The sequence below is a fragment of the Nelumbo nucifera genome, chromosome 3 (assembly GCF_055504915.1).
Source record: "Nelumbo nucifera cultivar China Antique chromosome 3, China Antique-T2T, whole genome shotgun sequence".
NCBI classification, from domain to species: Eukaryota; Viridiplantae; Streptophyta; class Magnoliopsida; order Proteales; family Nelumbonaceae; genus Nelumbo; species Nelumbo nucifera.
This window is the reverse complement of record NC_142651.1, coordinates 58,503,639-58,522,135: the sequence shown is the minus strand read 5'-3', so window position 1 is coordinate 58,522,135 and position 18,497 is coordinate 58,503,639. Positions and strand designations below refer to the sequence as shown.

Below are 18,497 nucleotides of genomic sequence, written 5' to 3'. Positions count from 1 at the left end.
TAAAGAAAAGACCTATACTTCTGATTCCGGGTGGAGAATAATTAAAGACATGGGTGGTTCTATTATAGGCAATAAACATAATCTTGTGTCCTTTTATCAACAAAAATTCAAGGTTGTAAAATCTTGGGCTGACAAGTGCGAGAACATGACTTTGAGTCTGAATGGTGCAAGCTTGTGTTGAAGATTAATCAGTTTTACGATGTTTTTCTGAGTAGATGTTTTATGTTAGTTGTTAGATAGGAGGTGGGGATCATAGTAGTTATGTGAGTCCAAATTTTATTATGTTTTTGAGTGTTATATATGCTGTTTTATGTTTTGCCACCCTATAAGGGCATAGCTGTCTTTGTACTGTTCTATTATTTTTAGTATAAATAATAAGTGAAGGGGGCAGCCAGATTATTGCTCTCTTTTCTTTTCAACTTCTCTTATTCTCTTCTTCTCCTTCTCTCTTCAAGAAACTACTTTTCTTTCATATTTTTTATTCAACGTATTTCTACTTGGTATTAGAGCATCGGCTAGGGTTTCTTGAAGCATTCTCATGCAGCCCTAGATCAGCCGACTGCATGAACTAGGAAAGGGCTGATCGATCTGCTATAGATTGCCCAGTTCTTGGATTTTTTGGTGGGATCTAGTCATCAGGAAGGTGATCTACTGCTCAACATCAAAATCAGGAAGAATTAGAGTATGGGGAAGAGTCCCAGAAAAGTTGGATGCTTTGTTTTTGATCTGATCTTGGGCGCCCAAGTATTGTTAGTTTTCTTTTGATTTTCCGAAGAGGGCAGTTTGGTTTTTGGAATTTTCTAAGCCTCTTGGAGTGATCGAATCACTCTTCTCTCTGTTGGGAGGCGTGGGGAGAAGAGAGATTTCTCTCTAGCTAGGGTTTTTTTCTTCCGGAAGGGTTGGTTTCTGTGTGTGTGATATTAAATTATTTTTTGAAGGTCTCTAATCTACTTTTTCTTATTGTTGAACTGTTTGAAGTAAGATGGAGAGTTGGAATACTGAGATGAAATCTACCGGTACTGTGGGACTGGGTATTGGAGGTAGTAGTGATTTTTTTGGGTCTGAGATCATTACTATAGTAAAACTTGATGGTACAAATTATTTGGAGTGGGCACAATCAACTAAGATGGCTATTGGTGTCTGTGGAAAATTATGGTATCTCACTAGGGAGGAGAAGAAACCTGATACAGACTCTTCCCGATGGGTGCAGGAGAATTACATGGTAATGTCCTGTCTGTGTAATTCTATGTTACCTCATATTGCAAAAAAATTCCTATGGGCTAATATTGCTAAGGAGATTTGGGATGGAGGGACTGAAACCTACTCTCAGAAGCAAAATGAAGCTAGAGCCTATCAGTTAAGAAATTAGGTGATAAGTGTGAAACAGGGAGAAAAACCTCTTGCTGTGTATTTCTCCATGCTGAAAGTCCTATGGCAGGAAATAGACCACTTGGAAACTGTGGTATGGGAAAGTGTAAATGATGCAGCAACTTATCACAGACTGGTAGAGAGGAATAGGGTTTTTGAGTTCTTAGCAGTGTTGAACCCTTAATTTGACATTGCTAGGTAGCATATTCTTTCTAGGGAGGGTGTGACACTCTCTCAGGCCTATGCTTTTGTCTCTGGAGAGGAGAGTAGGAGGAATGTAATGCTGAGACAGCTTGAGATTGACCAGTCGACTATGGTTGGTACAACAAAACCTAAGCTGAATGGAGATAGGGGGAGTAGTGAGACTAGAAGGGAAGATAAGAAAGACTTGGTGTGTGATTCTTGCAAGAAGCCTAAGCATATCAGGGGCACTTGTTGGAAGTTTCATCCAAATCTTATGCCTGTTCGGATAAGGAATAAGAAGGGAAATGCAAATGTAGCCACTATAGGAGACTCTTCGACCCCTCTTTCCCAAACTGATTGGGAATCCATTGCAGCAGCAGCAGTGAGAATAGAATTGGAGAGATTTGGATAGCTTATGAGTAAGAAAGATTCACCTAGCTCTAACCTTCCAGATGGACAGCAGAATGCAGGAGCCAAGGACACCACTTCCTTTGCACATACAGGTAGTTCATATGCAACTGCAAACTTTGCATCCACTTCAAGTAAGGAGGGACCTCCCTGGATTATAGACTCAGGAGAATCTGAGCACATGACTAATGCCCTTACCTTTTTCAGTTCCTATTAGTTGTGCTTTGGTAGAGACAGAGTCTCTACAGCAGATGGTTCACATAGGCCCATTGTTGGGAAGGGGACAGTTAGAGTGGCCAATTATATAACTCTGTCTTCTGTTTTACATGTCCCTAGACTTCATACCAACCTATGAGCTACATCTCCCTCTACAAAACTGGATTATAAGTTTTTGAACTAGAGGAAGGATGACATAAAGAGCAAAAAGTGTTGGAGACAATATCCAATTTTCAGGGATTTTTAGTTGGGACCCCTAAGCATCCCTACTATAGAGCTCATTACCTCATCTGCCCCTAAAGGCCTTCAAGTTATCCCTTTGGAAGAGGTTTCTTAAAAGATTCATAAACTCTTTGGAGATATTAAAAGTAGCACAAGCATGTATTATTATAATAAAAAGAAGCATGCATTATAAGTTTCTGATATCGTGCTAGATTCTTGTGCATTTTCTACCATTCAGTAGGTGGCAGAGTCTTGGATGATTCAATCAGGTGATTCTCTTCGACTGCATATACCTGAACCTCTCTAAAAATTAGAGTGAGAAAACTAGGAGTATAAATTTATAAGTAGCAAGAATGAAAAATTGCATCATCTGAAAATGACTTGTCCCAATCCGGAACTGCATCTGCTATAATTGATGGTAGTGACACAATGTCAACAACTCTACAAAGCTGCAGATTAGCCTTGGTCGCTGGTAAAACTGGCTAAGATGTTTCCTACCTTACTGAGTTCCTTCTCAACAAGGGCTATGAGGTCCATGGCCTTATCCACTTCTCCTCCAACATCAACACCCTGTGCATCAACCACATCCACATCAGTCTTCACAATTCCTAGAAGGCCTACTCACTGCCCAGTCTCATGTTGCTGTCTCCTTTGGGATCCCTTACTATTGCTGTTATTGTTGCCACTGGTGCCCTCTACTTCCTTGAAGCTGTTGAATCCCACATCTGTGCCACCAGCTGCAATTGCATCCACTATTATCTTGCCGAATCTTCCAGAAAGTTCTGATCCATATCATCTTCTCAATCAGAATCCTCCCAATTTCATCCCTAACTGCCATATGCAACATCCAAGTGTGCTGTGTGTTGGTACACCATCAATTACAGAGAAGCCTACAGCATTGCCTGTAACAGGATGCATGACTCACAAGATAGCTCAGTCAGTAGGCTGGACCAAGGTTGGGCCTCAGGACAAAAACTGTTGAGCATTTTGTAGTCAATATTTTTAAAAAATTACTATCAAAATATTTTTTTTTGATCAGAAGAAAATAAATTTATTAAATTTTATTAAAAAGTAGTTGATACAACTTGATGATCAGAATTTCCGGGGCTGTGAACTTAAAGGACTTGAATTCCACCTTTATTACCCTTATCCCCAAAGTTGCTGGGGCTGTGAACTTAAAAGGAATTCAGGCCTATAAGCCTCCTCAACAGTTTTTGTAAAATCCTGGCATAAGTCTTGGCTGAGAGGTTGAAAATGGTATTGCCCAATGTGATTTCTGAAAACCAAGGTGCCTTTGTCCCAGGAAGACAAATGTTAGATAGTGTGTTTATTGCAAATGAGCTAATTGACTCTAGCAGGAGGGATGGTAAACCTGATCTGGTCTGCAAATTGGATATTGAGAAAGCGCATGATCATGTAAACTGGAGATGTCTTGATTTTGTGCTTGAAAAATGAATTTTGGGTGTAAATGGAGGAACTGGATGAAAATTTGTGTTACTTCTCCTAAATTTTCAGTTTTAATCAATGGGAAAGTGGTGGGCTTCTTTGAAAGTTCTAGAGGTATTATGCAAGGGGATCCCCTCTCCCCCTTGCTTTTTATCTGCCTCATGGAAGTTTTTTTCTCAGTTCAGTAAGTTGGTTGTTGTAGATGGTTTGTGGGATGGATTTGAGATTTCTCCAGGTGGGAAGAAGGTTCATCTTCTTCAATTTTCTGATGATACCCTATGCTTTATTGATGCTTCCCCAGATCAGCTGGAAACTATGCTTGGCATCCTGTGTTGGTTTGAAGTTGTGTCAGGCCTTGAAGTAAACTCAGGGAAAAGTGTAATTTTTCCTGTAGGGCAAGTTGACAATCTGGATGATTTGGCTGAGATTTTGGCTTGTCAGGTGAATCATCTCCCAGGGAAATATTTGGGGCCCCCTCTTGGGGAAAAATGCACTAGTTGTGGAGAGAATGGAGAAGAAGCTGGCTTCATGGAAGGCCAAATACCTCCCCTCAGGGGTCAGAGTGACCCTTCTAAAAAGCACTTTGTTAAACCTTCCTACCTATTTTCTTTCCTTCTTTCCCATACCCTCCAAAGTATCCAAGAAATTGGAATCTCTTGAAATAATTATTTTGTGGAGGGGCTGGGAAGAGGATAAGAAAATCCATCTTGTAAATTGGGACCAGGTCTGTTTTCCTGTGAAGGAAGGGGGCCTGGGAATAAGGAAGTTAAAGGTCTTTAATTCTGCTCTCTTGATTAAGTGGATTTGGAGATTCGGCTCTGAAAGAGATGCTTGGTTGAGGACTCTAATAGCTGCTAAATATGGTGTGGACTGGGGCAATTGGAAATCTTTGGATTCCTTTCAAGTGTGGGGATGTTCTCTGTGGAAGGGCATTATGAAGGCTTTCCCTGCATTCTCAGAAGGGCTGGAGTACAAAATTGGGGATGGTAATAGATTGAGCTTTTGGAAAGAACCCTGGTGTCTGAACATCCCTCTTGCCGAGGCCTTCCCTAGTCTCTTTTAGTGTGCCCTTAACCCTGATGCTTCAGTTGCTGATTCCTATGATTGGATGGAAGACTCAGTTGCTTAGTGCCCCTTCTTTAGACGAAACCTCTATGATTGGGAATTGGACCAGCTGCTGGAGCTATTACAGCTGTTGCAAAGTCGGTCTGTTTCAGAAAATGTGGAGGATGAGTGGAAGTGGAAATGGAGTGGAGATGGCTGTTTTTTCAGTCAAGTCCATGGCTTCTAAACTGAATCAAGGCAACACTATTGGCTTCCCTAGTAAGCAGGTGTTGAATCCAACTAGCCCCTCTAAGGATAACTTTCTTGTCTGGGTGCTGGCTTTAAATAAATGTCTCTCAAGAGCTAATCTGGCTAGGCATGGAGTCCAGATTTCAGATTTGAATTGTGGCCTATGTGGACTGTTGCCAAAGACTGGATCATCTCAGCATTCACTGTCCTGTGTCTGCTAAAATTTGGGAGCACTTCATCAAGGCGGCTGGCATTAGCTGGGTCATGCCTGGGTTTTTCAAGGATGTTTTGTGCTGTTGGAAGTTACCTGGTCTGAGAAAGAAAGGGAAGCTGGTCTGTAAAACTATTCCTGCAGTGATTTTAGTGTCTTCATGGTCAGAAAGGAATAATCGAGTGTTCTGCAACAAAGCTAGAGATCCCGAAGACCTAATACGGATTGCAGTGAATAGGCTTGCCTCTTGGCTTTCTGTTTTATCCGAATTTAAAAACCAGAATGTATTTCAGCTTCTTAGCTCTCAATCAATTTGGGATTTGTAAGCTGTATCTCTCCTCGGTGAGGTTCACCGGGAAGCTGTTGTAACTCTTCTATTATCAATAAATTTCTTAACTTTTCAAAAAAAAAAAAAAGACAAAACAACTTGATGATCAGAGTGTCATCCCTAAATTTCACATTCAAGTTACATAGAAGCCCCAAAATACATCAGATTACAGCTTTTCCCAAAATAAACCAGGCCTGTTAACTCCTTGCTTTGCCAAAACATCCACCAACCCATTTACAGTCCTTATTCCAAATATCCAGCTAAAAGTAGAATCGAATCTCTTTGCTAGGATATCAATTTCCCTCATAGCATGTCTGTATTTCCAGGGAGCCGAACTGAAAATTTTGGTCAATGAGATGAGTAATTGTAAGTCTCCTTCGATTTCCAAATCTCTTACTTCTAGCTGTACTGCGATTCTCAAACCATGTAAGAGAGCCAGGATTTCAGCCTGAGCTGAATCTCCAAAATCAATGGGTCCTGAGAATAGGGCAAAACCACTCCTTGGTGGTTTCTAAAAACACTTCCTATTCTTGCCCTTCCTAGATTACCCATTGAACTGCCACCACAGTTCAACTTTAACTTATTCAAAGCTGGAGGTTTCCAAACCAATCTTACACTTTCAGCAGAACTTACTGTTTGTGCCACTTCAGTCCAGGATCTTAATATGTCATTTGTTGAGAATTCTCGAAAAAGATCTAAAGTTTTTACCCAATGTGCCATTCTTGCCGTTATGGCTTCAATTAAATCCTCCTTAGATTTGCTCTTCTCATTAAAGATTCTCTGATTCCTTTCTTCCCATACAGTCCATACCAACGTTGCTCTTGCTGCCTCCACAAGATTCTTCCTCTAATTTTCTGTTGCCTAAAGAAACTGGATTTGAACATGCCTACCACATTTTGTGGGGGTCCATCTGCAACCAAAGAGAGAACAAAGGTGTTTCCAAGTACAAGACACGAAGGAGCAGGAGATTAACAAATGAAGGAGGGTTTTACCACTTTCCTTGCAAAGGACACACATATGAGGAGAGTGTCAACTAGAGAGTTAGAACAAAAGGAAGACAAATAGTTTCAGGGTGTCAATAGAACAGTCAACCCCCACCCCAAAGAGCCTCTATTAGTATTTATATTAGGGCATCCCAATTAATAATAAAAGAAAGTAAGATTACAAGAATGCCCCTGTGGCACTAAAGAACAGAAAAGAAAACAAATAATTAATTAATTAAATAAGGAAAATAACTAACTAACAGATTTCAACACTCCCCCTCAAGTTGGGACATAGATGTCAATCATGCCCAACTTGTCATATAAATCATTGTGCCACAGATGATGTAATCCCTTGGTGAAGATGTGTGCAAGTTGATTTGTGGAACTGACATATGGAGTACACATGTTAGAAACTTGCTTAACTCAGGGCTCTTCGAGGGAGCCAACCTCCTGAATTCGTGGTAGGGAAGAGGGAGAGAGAGAGAGAGAGAGAATTAATGCCGAAAGATTCATGCTTTATTTCTCTTTGTGCTTCACTATTTATACAGGTTTACACTCTTTAATTCCTTTCTGTTACAGCTGTTGCAAGTGGATAATTAGTTGTGTTGATGTGGCCTTCTCTTGTAAAACTGACCAACTACTTTCTGTTGTTCTGTTCCAGCGGTCTTAACAATCCCTCCCTCCTTTAGAGCGACCTTGCCCTCAAGGTCTAATGTGGGAAAATTTGATTGCAGATCCAAGTAGGATTCCCATGTTGCGTCCTCTTCTGGGAGTTTAGACCAAACAACTAATGCTTCTGGGGTGACTCTTCTGCCATGGCACACCCATCTGAATACAATGATGCGGGCTGGCTCAGTCTGCACTTGTCCTTCATCTGAAAATGTGGGAAGGGTCACATTTGTAATGACTCTTGGCTTTGGCCCTTTCTTTAGTAAGGAGATATGGAATACAAGGTGTATCTTTGATGTTGCCAGGAGGTCCAGCTTGTATGCCACAGACCCTATCTTCTCAAGGACTTTAAATGGTCCAAAGTAGTGTGGGCTGAGTTTGTTCCACTATTGGCTTGCTACTGAAATCTGTCTAAAAGGATGCAGTTTGAGAAACACCCAATCACTGACTTCATATTGGACATTCTTGTGATGTTTATCATAGGTGCGCTTCATCCGTTGTTGTGCCTGCAAGAGATGATTTCTCAGCTCCTTTAACACCTCATCTCGTTATGTCAATTGTTCTTCTAAGGCTGTTACTGTGGTGGTCCCTTTTTCATAAGGAAGTAGAGGGGGAGGATCCCGACCATATAGAGCTCTGAAGGGTGTCATCCCAGCAGCGCTATGGAAAGTGGTGTTGTACCACCACTCAGCCCAGTGGATCCACTTCACCCATTGTCTTGGTCGATCTCCCGCGAAGCATCTCAGATATGTTTCAAGACTCTTGTTAACCGCCTCCGTCTGTCCATTAGATTGGGGGTGGTAGCTAGTTGATTTGAAGAGTTTAACCCTGTGCAGACGAAAAAGTTCAGCCCAGAAACGGCTCATAAAAATAGGGTCCCTGTTGGACACAATTGAGTTGGAGCGCCCGTGAAGGTGCACAATTTCCCGGAGGAACAATTCAGCAAGTGTGACCACTATAAATGGGTGTGATAGAGGTAGGAAATGACTGTATTTTGTCAATCTATTCACTACCACAAGGATAGCTGTTTTGCCGGCAGAAACGGGCAATCTCGTGATGAAATCCATTGATATATCATCCCAGACTTGGGTTGGGATTGGGAGTGGTTGCAAGAGGCTTGCTGGTGTTGTAGTGGCTGACTTATTTTGTTGGCATACTGCACACTCGGCTATGAAGTTCTGAATGGATATACGCATGCCTTTCCAATGAAATTGTGTAGCGATGCGTTTTTGTGTTCATAGGATGCCGGAGTGGCCACCTGTGGGCGAGGCATGGAATATTCAAGGAGCTTCCTGAGATGAGTGGGCTTCTTTTCGAAGCTGATCCATGAGTGGAGATGTTGGGGAAGATACTAGTAGCTGAAATGATTGTGGTTGCCGTGAGAGGGCATCAGCCACCCGGTTAGCAGCCCCTGCTTTGTACTTAATTGTGTAGTCATACCCCAGTAGTTTGGATATCCACCGTTGTTGTTCCGGTGATAGGACTGCTTGTTCTAATAAGAACTTCAAACTTTGATGGTCAGTCCGAATTATGAACCGTCTACCGAGCAAGTAGGATTGCCAACGTTGAACTGCTAAGACCATTGTTATTAATTCTCGTTCATGAACTGATTTGGCCCACTTTTGTGATGTTAAGGCCTTGTTGTAAAAGGCTAGTGGTCGCCCCTCTTGCATGAGGACAGCCCCAACACCTTGATCGGAGGCATCACATTCAATGATGAATTCTTTTGTGAAATTGTGCAGTGCTAACGTTGGAGGTGTTGAAACCGCATGTTTCAACTGCTCAAAAGCTTGTTGGGCTCGGGTTGACTAGTGAAAGGCATCTCGTTTCAGCAATCGGGTCAATAGGGTAGCTATTAGGCCGTAGTTTTTGATAAAGCGGCAATAGTACCTTGTCAGGCCCAAGAAAGCCCTGAATTCTTTCACACTTTTGGGTTGCGGCCAGCCCATTATACTGGAGATTTTATCTTGGTCGGCTGCTACAGTTCTGTTTTCTACAACATGTCCTGAGTAATAAACTTGGTTTTGTCTAAAGGAGCACTTGGACTCTTTAGCGAACAACTAATGGGCCTTAAGTGTTGCGAGGGTGATCTGTAGATGATTCAGATGTTCCTCCCAATTGGGGCTATAGACCAATATGTCATCAAAGAAAACAAGGATGAACTTACGTAAATGTGGCCGGAATATGTCGTTCATTAAGGCTTGAAATGTTGCTGGAGCGTTGGTCAGCCCAAATGGCATGACCAAGAACTCATAGTGGCCATCATGTGTCCTAAAAACCGTTTTGTGAACATCCTCCTTATTTTCCCTTATTTGATGATACCTGGCTCGTAAATCTAATTTTGAGAATATGGTGGCTTGACCGAGTACATCAAGCGGCTCATCAATGACCGGTATTGGAAATCGGTCCTTAATGGTAATATTATTAAGGGCCTTGTGATCAATACAAAATCGCCATGTCCCATCCTTCTTTTTGACTAATAATACCGGTGAAGAGAATGGGCTGTGACTAGGTTGTATTATTCTTTTCTCAAGCACATCTTGAACTTGCTTCTCGATTTCAAATTTTTGAAAGTAAGGGTATCGGTAAGGTCTTACATTGGTTGGGGCAGCTCCTGGCATGAGAGGAATGCGGTGGTCATGTTCTCGGCGTGGTGGAAGTTCTTGGGGTTCCTTGAACACGCTACCATATTGCTGGAGGAGTTGTTGTAGGCGGCTTTGGAAGTCTCCAGGCCCATTTGGGCTGCTGTTAGCTAAAGATGGGCTGGTCCAATTTGAGTCCATGTGCATGAATATGGTTTGATCCAGATCTCCCATTTGCTTTGTTAATGTTGCAAGACTTATGGGCCTTGGACCCTTGCATGTTTGCCCTTGTAGATGGACTGTAGAGTTCCCTGATGTGAAGTCCATGGTGAGACGGGCCCAGTCACAAATCACGGGGCCTAACTTTCTTAACCATTGAATACCTAGCACTATGTCCGCTCCACTGAGATGGAGAGGATAGGTCCACCGAAAACTAGTGACCCTGAACCTTTAGTGGTAAGCCCATGCATATACTATTGCAAGATAGGCTATTACCTTTGGCCACATGAACTGTAAAACCATTGTTGGTTGAACCGGGAGTCCCATTTTATCCACCAAGACTTGAGTTATGAAGTTAAGGGAACTACCACAGTGTGAAGGAATTAGCAGTCTGTCCCATGGGAGAAGATGCAACTGTAGATGTGTTCTTTGAGTTATCACCACTGTGACTAGTAACATGATTCCCACTTATTGTTTGATTCTTCTGGGGCTTCTTGTCTTTCTTTAACGCAGCTGGTTTCAGATGAGGATAAAGAACCCAACAAGTCTCTTTTACATGCCTTTCACCACCACAATGAGAGCACTTAAGATGCCTCTTGTCTGAATGCTTGCTCCCCTTTTGGTTTGAAGAAATCAGGGCTGAATGTTCAACAGGCTGTTCGGCTGGCTGTGTTTGAGTGTCAACTTGCATCTCTTTCCTCCTAACCTCTTCATTCCTTACTAGATAATAGACATGATGTAAATTTGGCATTTCATCCCTTCCCAAAATTTGAGACCTTATGCTCTCAAACAATGGGTCTAAGCCAACCAAGAACTTAAAGGCTCTACCCTCTTCAATTTGTTTATCATGCCTCTCCTTGTCTTTTGCATTCTCCCAATCAAGAATAAGATGATGATCAAGTTCTTCCCATAGTCTTTCTAGGGTTATAAAATACGTGGCAATTGTCATATCTCCTTGTCTCAATGTAGCAATGTCTTGGTTCAGCCTATAAATTCTGGCATTGTTCTTTCTTTGTCCATAAGTTTTAGAGACTTTCTCCCAAATCTTAGCAGCAGTAGAAAAGTGTTGAACAGTCCTGGACACTCTTGAAGTCATCGAAGCAAGCAGTTAGGACATAACAGTAGCATTTTCCTTATGCCATACTGCATACTCCGCACTACCCACTACAGTTCCTTCTTCTGTCCATCTAGATAACCCGTAAGTTCCCGGGAAGTAATGAAGAGCATGGCTGAAACAGACCATTCTCTAAAATTGTATTCATCCAACAATACACTGGTGATCTACAAGATGTGCAGATTTGGATTTTCCAGATTAGGAGACCTCCCACCAGTTCTATGATCCCTAGAAGACACTTCTCCCGATGTTGAAGACATCTCCTTCCTCTTACAGTGATCACAATTGAAAAACTCAATACAAAGAACACTATTCCAGACTTACCGAAGCTGTTGCAGGTCTGAGAACCCCTTGTAACAGGTCTAAAACCAAGGACAATCCACCTCTGTACTGTGTTGAACTCTTCTGGACTAGACTGGGCTTTGACTTCTGCTGTAGTAGATTGTGATCACCCGTACGATCTGTACTAGAACTGTCGAAGTCATTCCTTCCACCTAGATCTGTTCCACACAGATCTCTCTTAGCAACCGAATGGCTACTACCTGCTACAAGGTGTCTAGTAGGGCATCGATTGCTGGAACAAACTCCCCTTGGGCCCTACAACCAAGGGAAACCCTAGATACAAACCTTGCTGTGTTCTACGGTCAGCCCTAGGGTTTCTTCACAGCAACCAAGATAGGAGAGAGAGAGGAGAAAGAAAGGAATAGGGGTGAGCAGAAAAAGTGGCGGCTGTAATTAGACAGATAAAAGAAGAAGAAGAAGAAGAAGAAGAAGAAGACAAATAAAACAAATAAAACATTAAACAAGTTTAGGCCCAATAACTAAGAACTTAAGACACAAATATGACTAACATAAACACTAAAAAACAGCCGAACCAACAGAGGTAGTACTTGGACATGTTTCTCGTCCACCCTATTCTCCCCCTGAGGAGAAACATGAAATAAAGGATCATTCTCAAAGAAAGGCACATCCATAGAAACATAGTATTTCCTGGAAATAGGGCCAAAACAACAGTAACCCTTTTGTGAAGAAGGGTAGCCCAAAAATACACATGGAATAGCACGAGAATCAAGTTTACCATGGGTAGGAGACAAGTTTTGAACAAAACTACGACAACCAAACACACGAAGAGGGATAGAAAAAAAAGGAGCTGATGGGGGGGCCTTGTACCCTAGCAAGCGAGATGGCATGCGGTTGATGAAATAGGCAGCACATAACACAACATCCAACCAAAAACGTTTTGGAACATTTGTGTGGATAAGTAACCCATGAGCCACTTCAAGGAGATGGCGGTTTTTTCTTTCTGCAACACTATTTTGTTAAAGTGTTTTGGCACAAGAGCTACGGTGGATAGACCCACACGAAGCAAAGAACTCCATCAGGTTACTGTGGAAGTACTCTTTCGCATTGTCAGATTGGAAAATTCGAATCTCCATCTAAAACTGAGTGAATATCATGTGTTGAAAATCTTTTACAATTTTTGGCACTTCATCTTTGGACCGCATGGGATACACCCATGTATATCTAGAGTAGTCATCTATAGGTGTAATGAAGTATTTATAGCCAAGCTCAGATGGTAAGGTAACAGGGCCCCAAACATCAGAGTAAACAATATGGAAAGGGAAATCAGATTTATTATTTCTTGAAGAAAAATGATTTCTACAATGTTTGCTCAATTGACAAGTTTGACATTTAAATTCTGACACTGACACTGCTTTAAACAAATTTGGGAGCAAGACCTTTAGTGACTCAAAAGATAAATGACCCAAATGACTATGCCATAAATAGAATTAACTCTTACTAGAATGACTCGGAGACTCAATAATCTCAAGACTAGCTTTCTTCTCCAGGATGTAAAGATCACCCACCATACGACCTCTACCAATCATCTTCCTGAGTCCAAATCCTACAGTACATAAGAAAGAAGGGAAAAAGGTTACTGAACAGTTTAATGAGTTTGTTATGCTACTGACAGAAAACAAATTTATAGGGAACATGTGACACATTAGAAAGGGTAAGTCCAAAAGGAAGGGATACAATGCCTTGACTAGCAATGGTGGAAAAAGAGCCATCAACTAATCTCACTTTGCCCCTACCAGATAAAAGGTTATAGGATTAAAAACAATTTGACTTACCCGTCATATGATTTGAGGCTTTAGAGTCAATTATCCAAGGGGAATCTGATGAATGAGAGGACACATGGAAGGTGGTGGCAGAGTTACCATTACCTGAAGTAGATGCAAAGGAAGTCGAGACAGGAGGTGCAGAATCCATTTGACAAATTTCCCTCCCATATAGCTCTAAATGGTCACAGAAAGAGTTAATGATATCTTCCCGGGGATCGGTTCCAGGAAGGCTGGTAGTGGTAGATTGTTGAGACTCTTGAGAGGCTAAGTTTGCTGTATTGAACTTTTTTTTGACCTTGCTATACCGGCTTCCTATTTTGATCTGATTTCTTACTCAACTCTTGAGCCCACTTTGGCTTCCCATGGAGGTCCCAACATGTATCCTTGGTATGTCTAGCCTTCTGACAGTGAGTACACCATAACTTATCCTTATCATCCACTTTATTATGGAAATCACCCTTCTTAAAAGAATTGCTGCCTCCTATACCCACACTCCCTTTTGCCACTAAGGCAATTTGCTCCTCCTCTAAGTTATTCATCACATTCCGTCTTCTCTCTTCGGATTGTACTAGGGCATACACTTCCTGTACTAAAGGAAGATCTTTACTTCCTAATATCTGAATTCTAAGTGACTCATATACTGGGTTCAGCCCCAAGAGGAAGGCAAAGACCCGTTGCTAGGAAATCAAAGACTTGTTGGCCTTAGCATCAGCATCATACTTCCGGTCTATGTTCTGATAGTGGTTCAGTTCTTTCCATAGTACAACTGGTATATTTTGGCATAATGACGTTGCTCTGAATAAGTAGATTTTGCCTGCTCCCAAATCTCAACAGCTGTTTCAGCCCACATGAATGTCTTCCTGACTAAAGGCAGCATGGAAAGTAGAAACCATGACATCACCATGCTGTTTTCCTGATCCCACCTATCATGCTCTGCACCCTGGGACTTCGGTTCTTTGGTTTTACCATTAATATAGCCCACCTTCCCCCTGGCAGTTATGTACAGTTTAATTCCCCTTGACCATTTTAGGTAATTGAGACCATCAAACGGTATTACAGCCATGGGGAAGCTCATATAAAATCCTCCACCTTGATTGGAAGGCCCACTAGACACACTAGAATCCTCAGATGACATGATATAAGGTCTGATTTGACAGTTCAGTTCAGCCACAGTTCAGCTGAGTTCAGTTCACAGTTCATAGTTCAGTTCACAGTTCCATGGGAAGCCCAGTTTAGTTCAGTCAAAAAACAGATCTTAGGAACACCACACACATATAAGGAGGCAATTCAGGAACTAGGCAGCCCTTATATATATAACCCTTCATCAACTACTTGAGCACACAGCCACTATAATTCCCCAAGAGACATTAGCACACCACTGTCACACAATCACAGGTCATTCAGACCTACACCACCCAGTTGTCTTGGTACAAGAAACCCGATCCACAGTTCCAAAAAAAAAAAAAAAACACAGTGGTTGCAGGTCATCCAGACCTCTAAAACCCACCTACCTGGGTACAAGAAAGGATCACACGATACACAGGATTAAAAAGACTTGCCTTTCACAGCATCAGAGTTCCCTTCTTTTAGGGTTTTCTTGGTGCACGACCAAGAAAGAAAGGAAGAGAACCTAAAAGCCCTTCAGATCAGTTCGATACACTCCCTAATCAGATACGATCCACAGTAGAGGAGGAACTGAGAGATTGAGGAAGAAGAAACTGAGAAGACTTTGTCGCACCTGCTCTGATACCATGTTTTTTGGGTTGAACATATCAGAGAAACAGAAAAGAAAGGGAGAAGAAAGGAAGAGAGAAAAGAGAAGAGAGACGAAGAGAATTTAGGGCGTCCCAACTAATAATAAAAGAAAGTAAGATTACAAGAATGCCCCTACGACACTAAAGAATAGAAAAGAAAACAAAGAATTAATTAATTAAATAAGGAAACTAACTAACAGATTTCAACATGTACAATTACAAAAATGCCCATAAAGGGCTAAAAGAGAGAACAAATACAAAATAAAATACAAAAATAGTGTACAAAAGGGACTATGATCAAATTATACACCATTATTAGATTCTCTACACTCCCCCTCAAACTAATGCATAGACATAAGCATCAATTTGTCCACTAGATAGAGATGTCAAGCCCTAGTCATGGCCTTGATGAAGATATCAGCAACCTGCATGTCCAAGGAAATATGAGGAAGAGAAATGGAGCCAACAGTGAAAAGATCTTGGATGAAATGACAGTCCACCTTGATATGTTTAGTCCTCTCATGGAAGACAAGATTTGAGGCAATCTTGATGGCACTCTTATTGTCAGCATAAAGTGGAATAGGAGTGGGAAGCTGAGTACCAAGGTCCATAAAGAGACTGTAACCAAACAATCTCACTGTAAACGGAAGACAGTGCCCTATACTCAGCTTCAGTGGAAGATTTAGATACTGTTAATTGCTTCTTGCACTTCCAAGAGATAAGAGAATCACCTAGAAAAATACACTATCCATAAGTAGATCTGCAGGTGTTGGGGCAACCAGTCTAATCAACATCAGCGTATGCTCTCAATTGAATGGGAGAGGGGGAGAAAATTAGTCCCTGAGAAATCATCTCTGACATAACGAATAATGCGATGGACAATAGTCATATGAGGTTGATGAGGAGCAAAAACAGACTCACAACTTGAATGGCATATGAGATGTCAGGCCAAGTGGCATATAGAGAAAGCACTAGTTAGGGGATAAGCAGGTTGAAAAAAAAGTACAAGAAAAGAAGCTATCAGGGGAGGGATGCCAAATTCTACTATCATTAAGACTTAGATCCAAGAAGACCCTTTCCAACTTGGCTAGTAAGATACTGGTAAAAAAAAACTCATTATCTTTCAAGCCCCTCCTAAAACCAAAATCCCAGTTTATCCCAAAAGGGGAGGTTGCAACAAATTTTGAAATGAGTTCAAATTTGTAGTTGGATAGAGAGTAGAGAAAATTTTAGATATATCGTTTCTTTACTGCCCAACATTGTACTCCATATTAGCATTGCTGGCCTTACAACTGTTGTATAGAAATTCCTTTCACGGAAATGGCATTTGCCTATCTCATAAGACTTTGCATGGGCCCCTCCATTTTGTCCATCTTGGCCTATATCTATGGGTGACATCCTTCTCAATCTCTCCCTTTATATGAATGAACAAACCAAGGTAATGGAAGAGGTCACATTGAATTATCTATTGGTCTCCAATCCCAAGTTTTCCCTGGTTTGCACTTCTACATCTTCATACACCTCTGTATTCATTACTTTTTAGTTACTCGTATGAAAAAATCTGGGGCTGACTAGCATAATGCAGGTTTGAGTCTGAGAATGGTCACTGTGTGAATAAATGCTAAAGGTTAGGTCCTTATCCAATCTACCGCTCTCCAGACACTGAATATCCAGGAGCATCATTGGGTAATGGCCCCTATATGAAGAAGTAGAATCCATTGATTTTTTACTTCCATTTTGGGACTCTTTGTGGTTCAAGTATTTGTTCAGTGTCTTCTGTATTTATACACGTAAGGGAAATGTTAAAGGTTTCTTTACCACATATGAATGTTTTGACCATGGCACAATTAAATTGAATGAGAAGTTGCTTGTTAGGCATGGAGTACCACCCTCCCCACCGGCATGTGCCTAGCAACTTGCTTGTAATAGGAGTCAACATTTTGTGCTATCTTTAAATCTGCGTCATTCAGCTGATTTTTGGAGTACTTTGAGTGTTTAATCTTTGTAACTTGGTATATATTTTGTTTGTTTCTTTGTTGGATTTCAGCTCTGTATGTTGTATGGTGATATCTTGTCACCTAGAAGTTGTACCTTGCTTTCTATTTCAATAAATTTTCTTCTTTATTTATCTTAAAAAAAATAAAAAATCTGCTTCATTCAGGGGTTGTTGACAAGAACTTGCACAGAGCAAACACCTTGCCAGGGGAGACCCCAAATGACAAATTAGAGCCAACTTCAAGTCAGATCAAGTTAGAAAGGTCAAAATCTGAGAGGCATAGACAAGAGGCAGCACAAATTTTTGATGACAAAATTTCTGTTGAGAAAAAGGTATTATTCCAGTATTGCCTCTACTATAGTTTTTAATTTCTAACAAATGATAAAATTTATAATAAACTTTTACTTGTAACTGTTTTATCATGTAGGGTGAATTTCTCGTTTTTCTGGAACATTTATGATTACTTGGTTTGCTCATCCATAATTTTCTTTCATGGACACTGGCCTATATTTTAATTATATGGAAATTTCAAACTGCAATGTTGCAACATAAGTAAAGCCAAAATTTCAAACTGTCACATGTGTTTGAGTCGAGGAATGAAACCTTTCTGAATGGATATAAGATGTCCTAATCTAAACTGTGAAAGCACAGGTTGCAAGCAACTTATGTTTTCACTGTTCCTTTTCTTTTCTATTCCAACTTCTGTTCTCACTGATGTCTGTTTTGCTCCTGAAGTGTTGTTTTGTTTTTTGTGGTCTTGCAATGCATCACTTGCATTCTGGTGGGGGTGACACCTTGTCACCTAGTTATGTTGTACTGTTTTTCCTTTTTGCAATAAAATTTTTTCTTTATTTATCTTCATAAAAAAAAAAGAGATAGAGGATACAGTATAGGTGATAGCAAATCACCCAGAATAAGGAAAACCCTTATCCCATTCCCTCCTCTATTTGTTGGATCAAAACTCCCCATAACCCAATAAAGCAAAGTAAAATTCCCAAAACCTGAATAGAACACAAACCCACCAATTACATCAAGAATGATACTCGCCCATAACTAGTAAAATTGCTCTCTTGCACACCCACCTTCTAGGAATCAAACTTAGCCACTGAAACAAAAACCTTACACCCACAGAACAAAAACTTCAAACAAAGAAAATCAAACTAGTGCCCTTACTCATCAGCTCTAGTAACACTAGCAGTATCCTCTTTTCTTTTCTTGTTCACTCCTTGTCTTCATAACCTTCTTATTCGACCTGACCCCAAATAAGCCCTCCTTCAATCTGGCAAAGACTTTTGAGACCTGCACAGTCTGATTGTTTTTCTGAGCACTACTCCTAGCCACCATATTCTACTTCTTGCTTTTCCAAGTAATCAAATTTC

At 40.9% G+C, this 18,497-nt stretch overlaps 1 protein-coding gene across 3 annotated transcripts in view; it reads left to right on the top strand.

Annotated features, from left to right (window-relative positions):
- The window catches only part of LOC104602150 (sterol 3-beta-glucosyltransferase UGT80A2-like), a 104,825-nt gene that overhangs the window by 2,341 nt on the left and 83,987 nt on the right, over nt 1-18,497 (top strand). For 2 of the 3 annotated variants that reach the window (XM_088901653.1, XM_010265737.3), the window contains exon 2: nt 17,284-17,450. In XM_088901653.1, coding sequence (XP_088757779.1) covers nt 17,284-17,450 — 167 coding nt within the window. Of the gene's footprint in view, nt 1-17,283; nt 17,451-18,497 lie in introns of those variants that run through there. The other variant, XM_010265738.3, reaches the window with a different exon arrangement.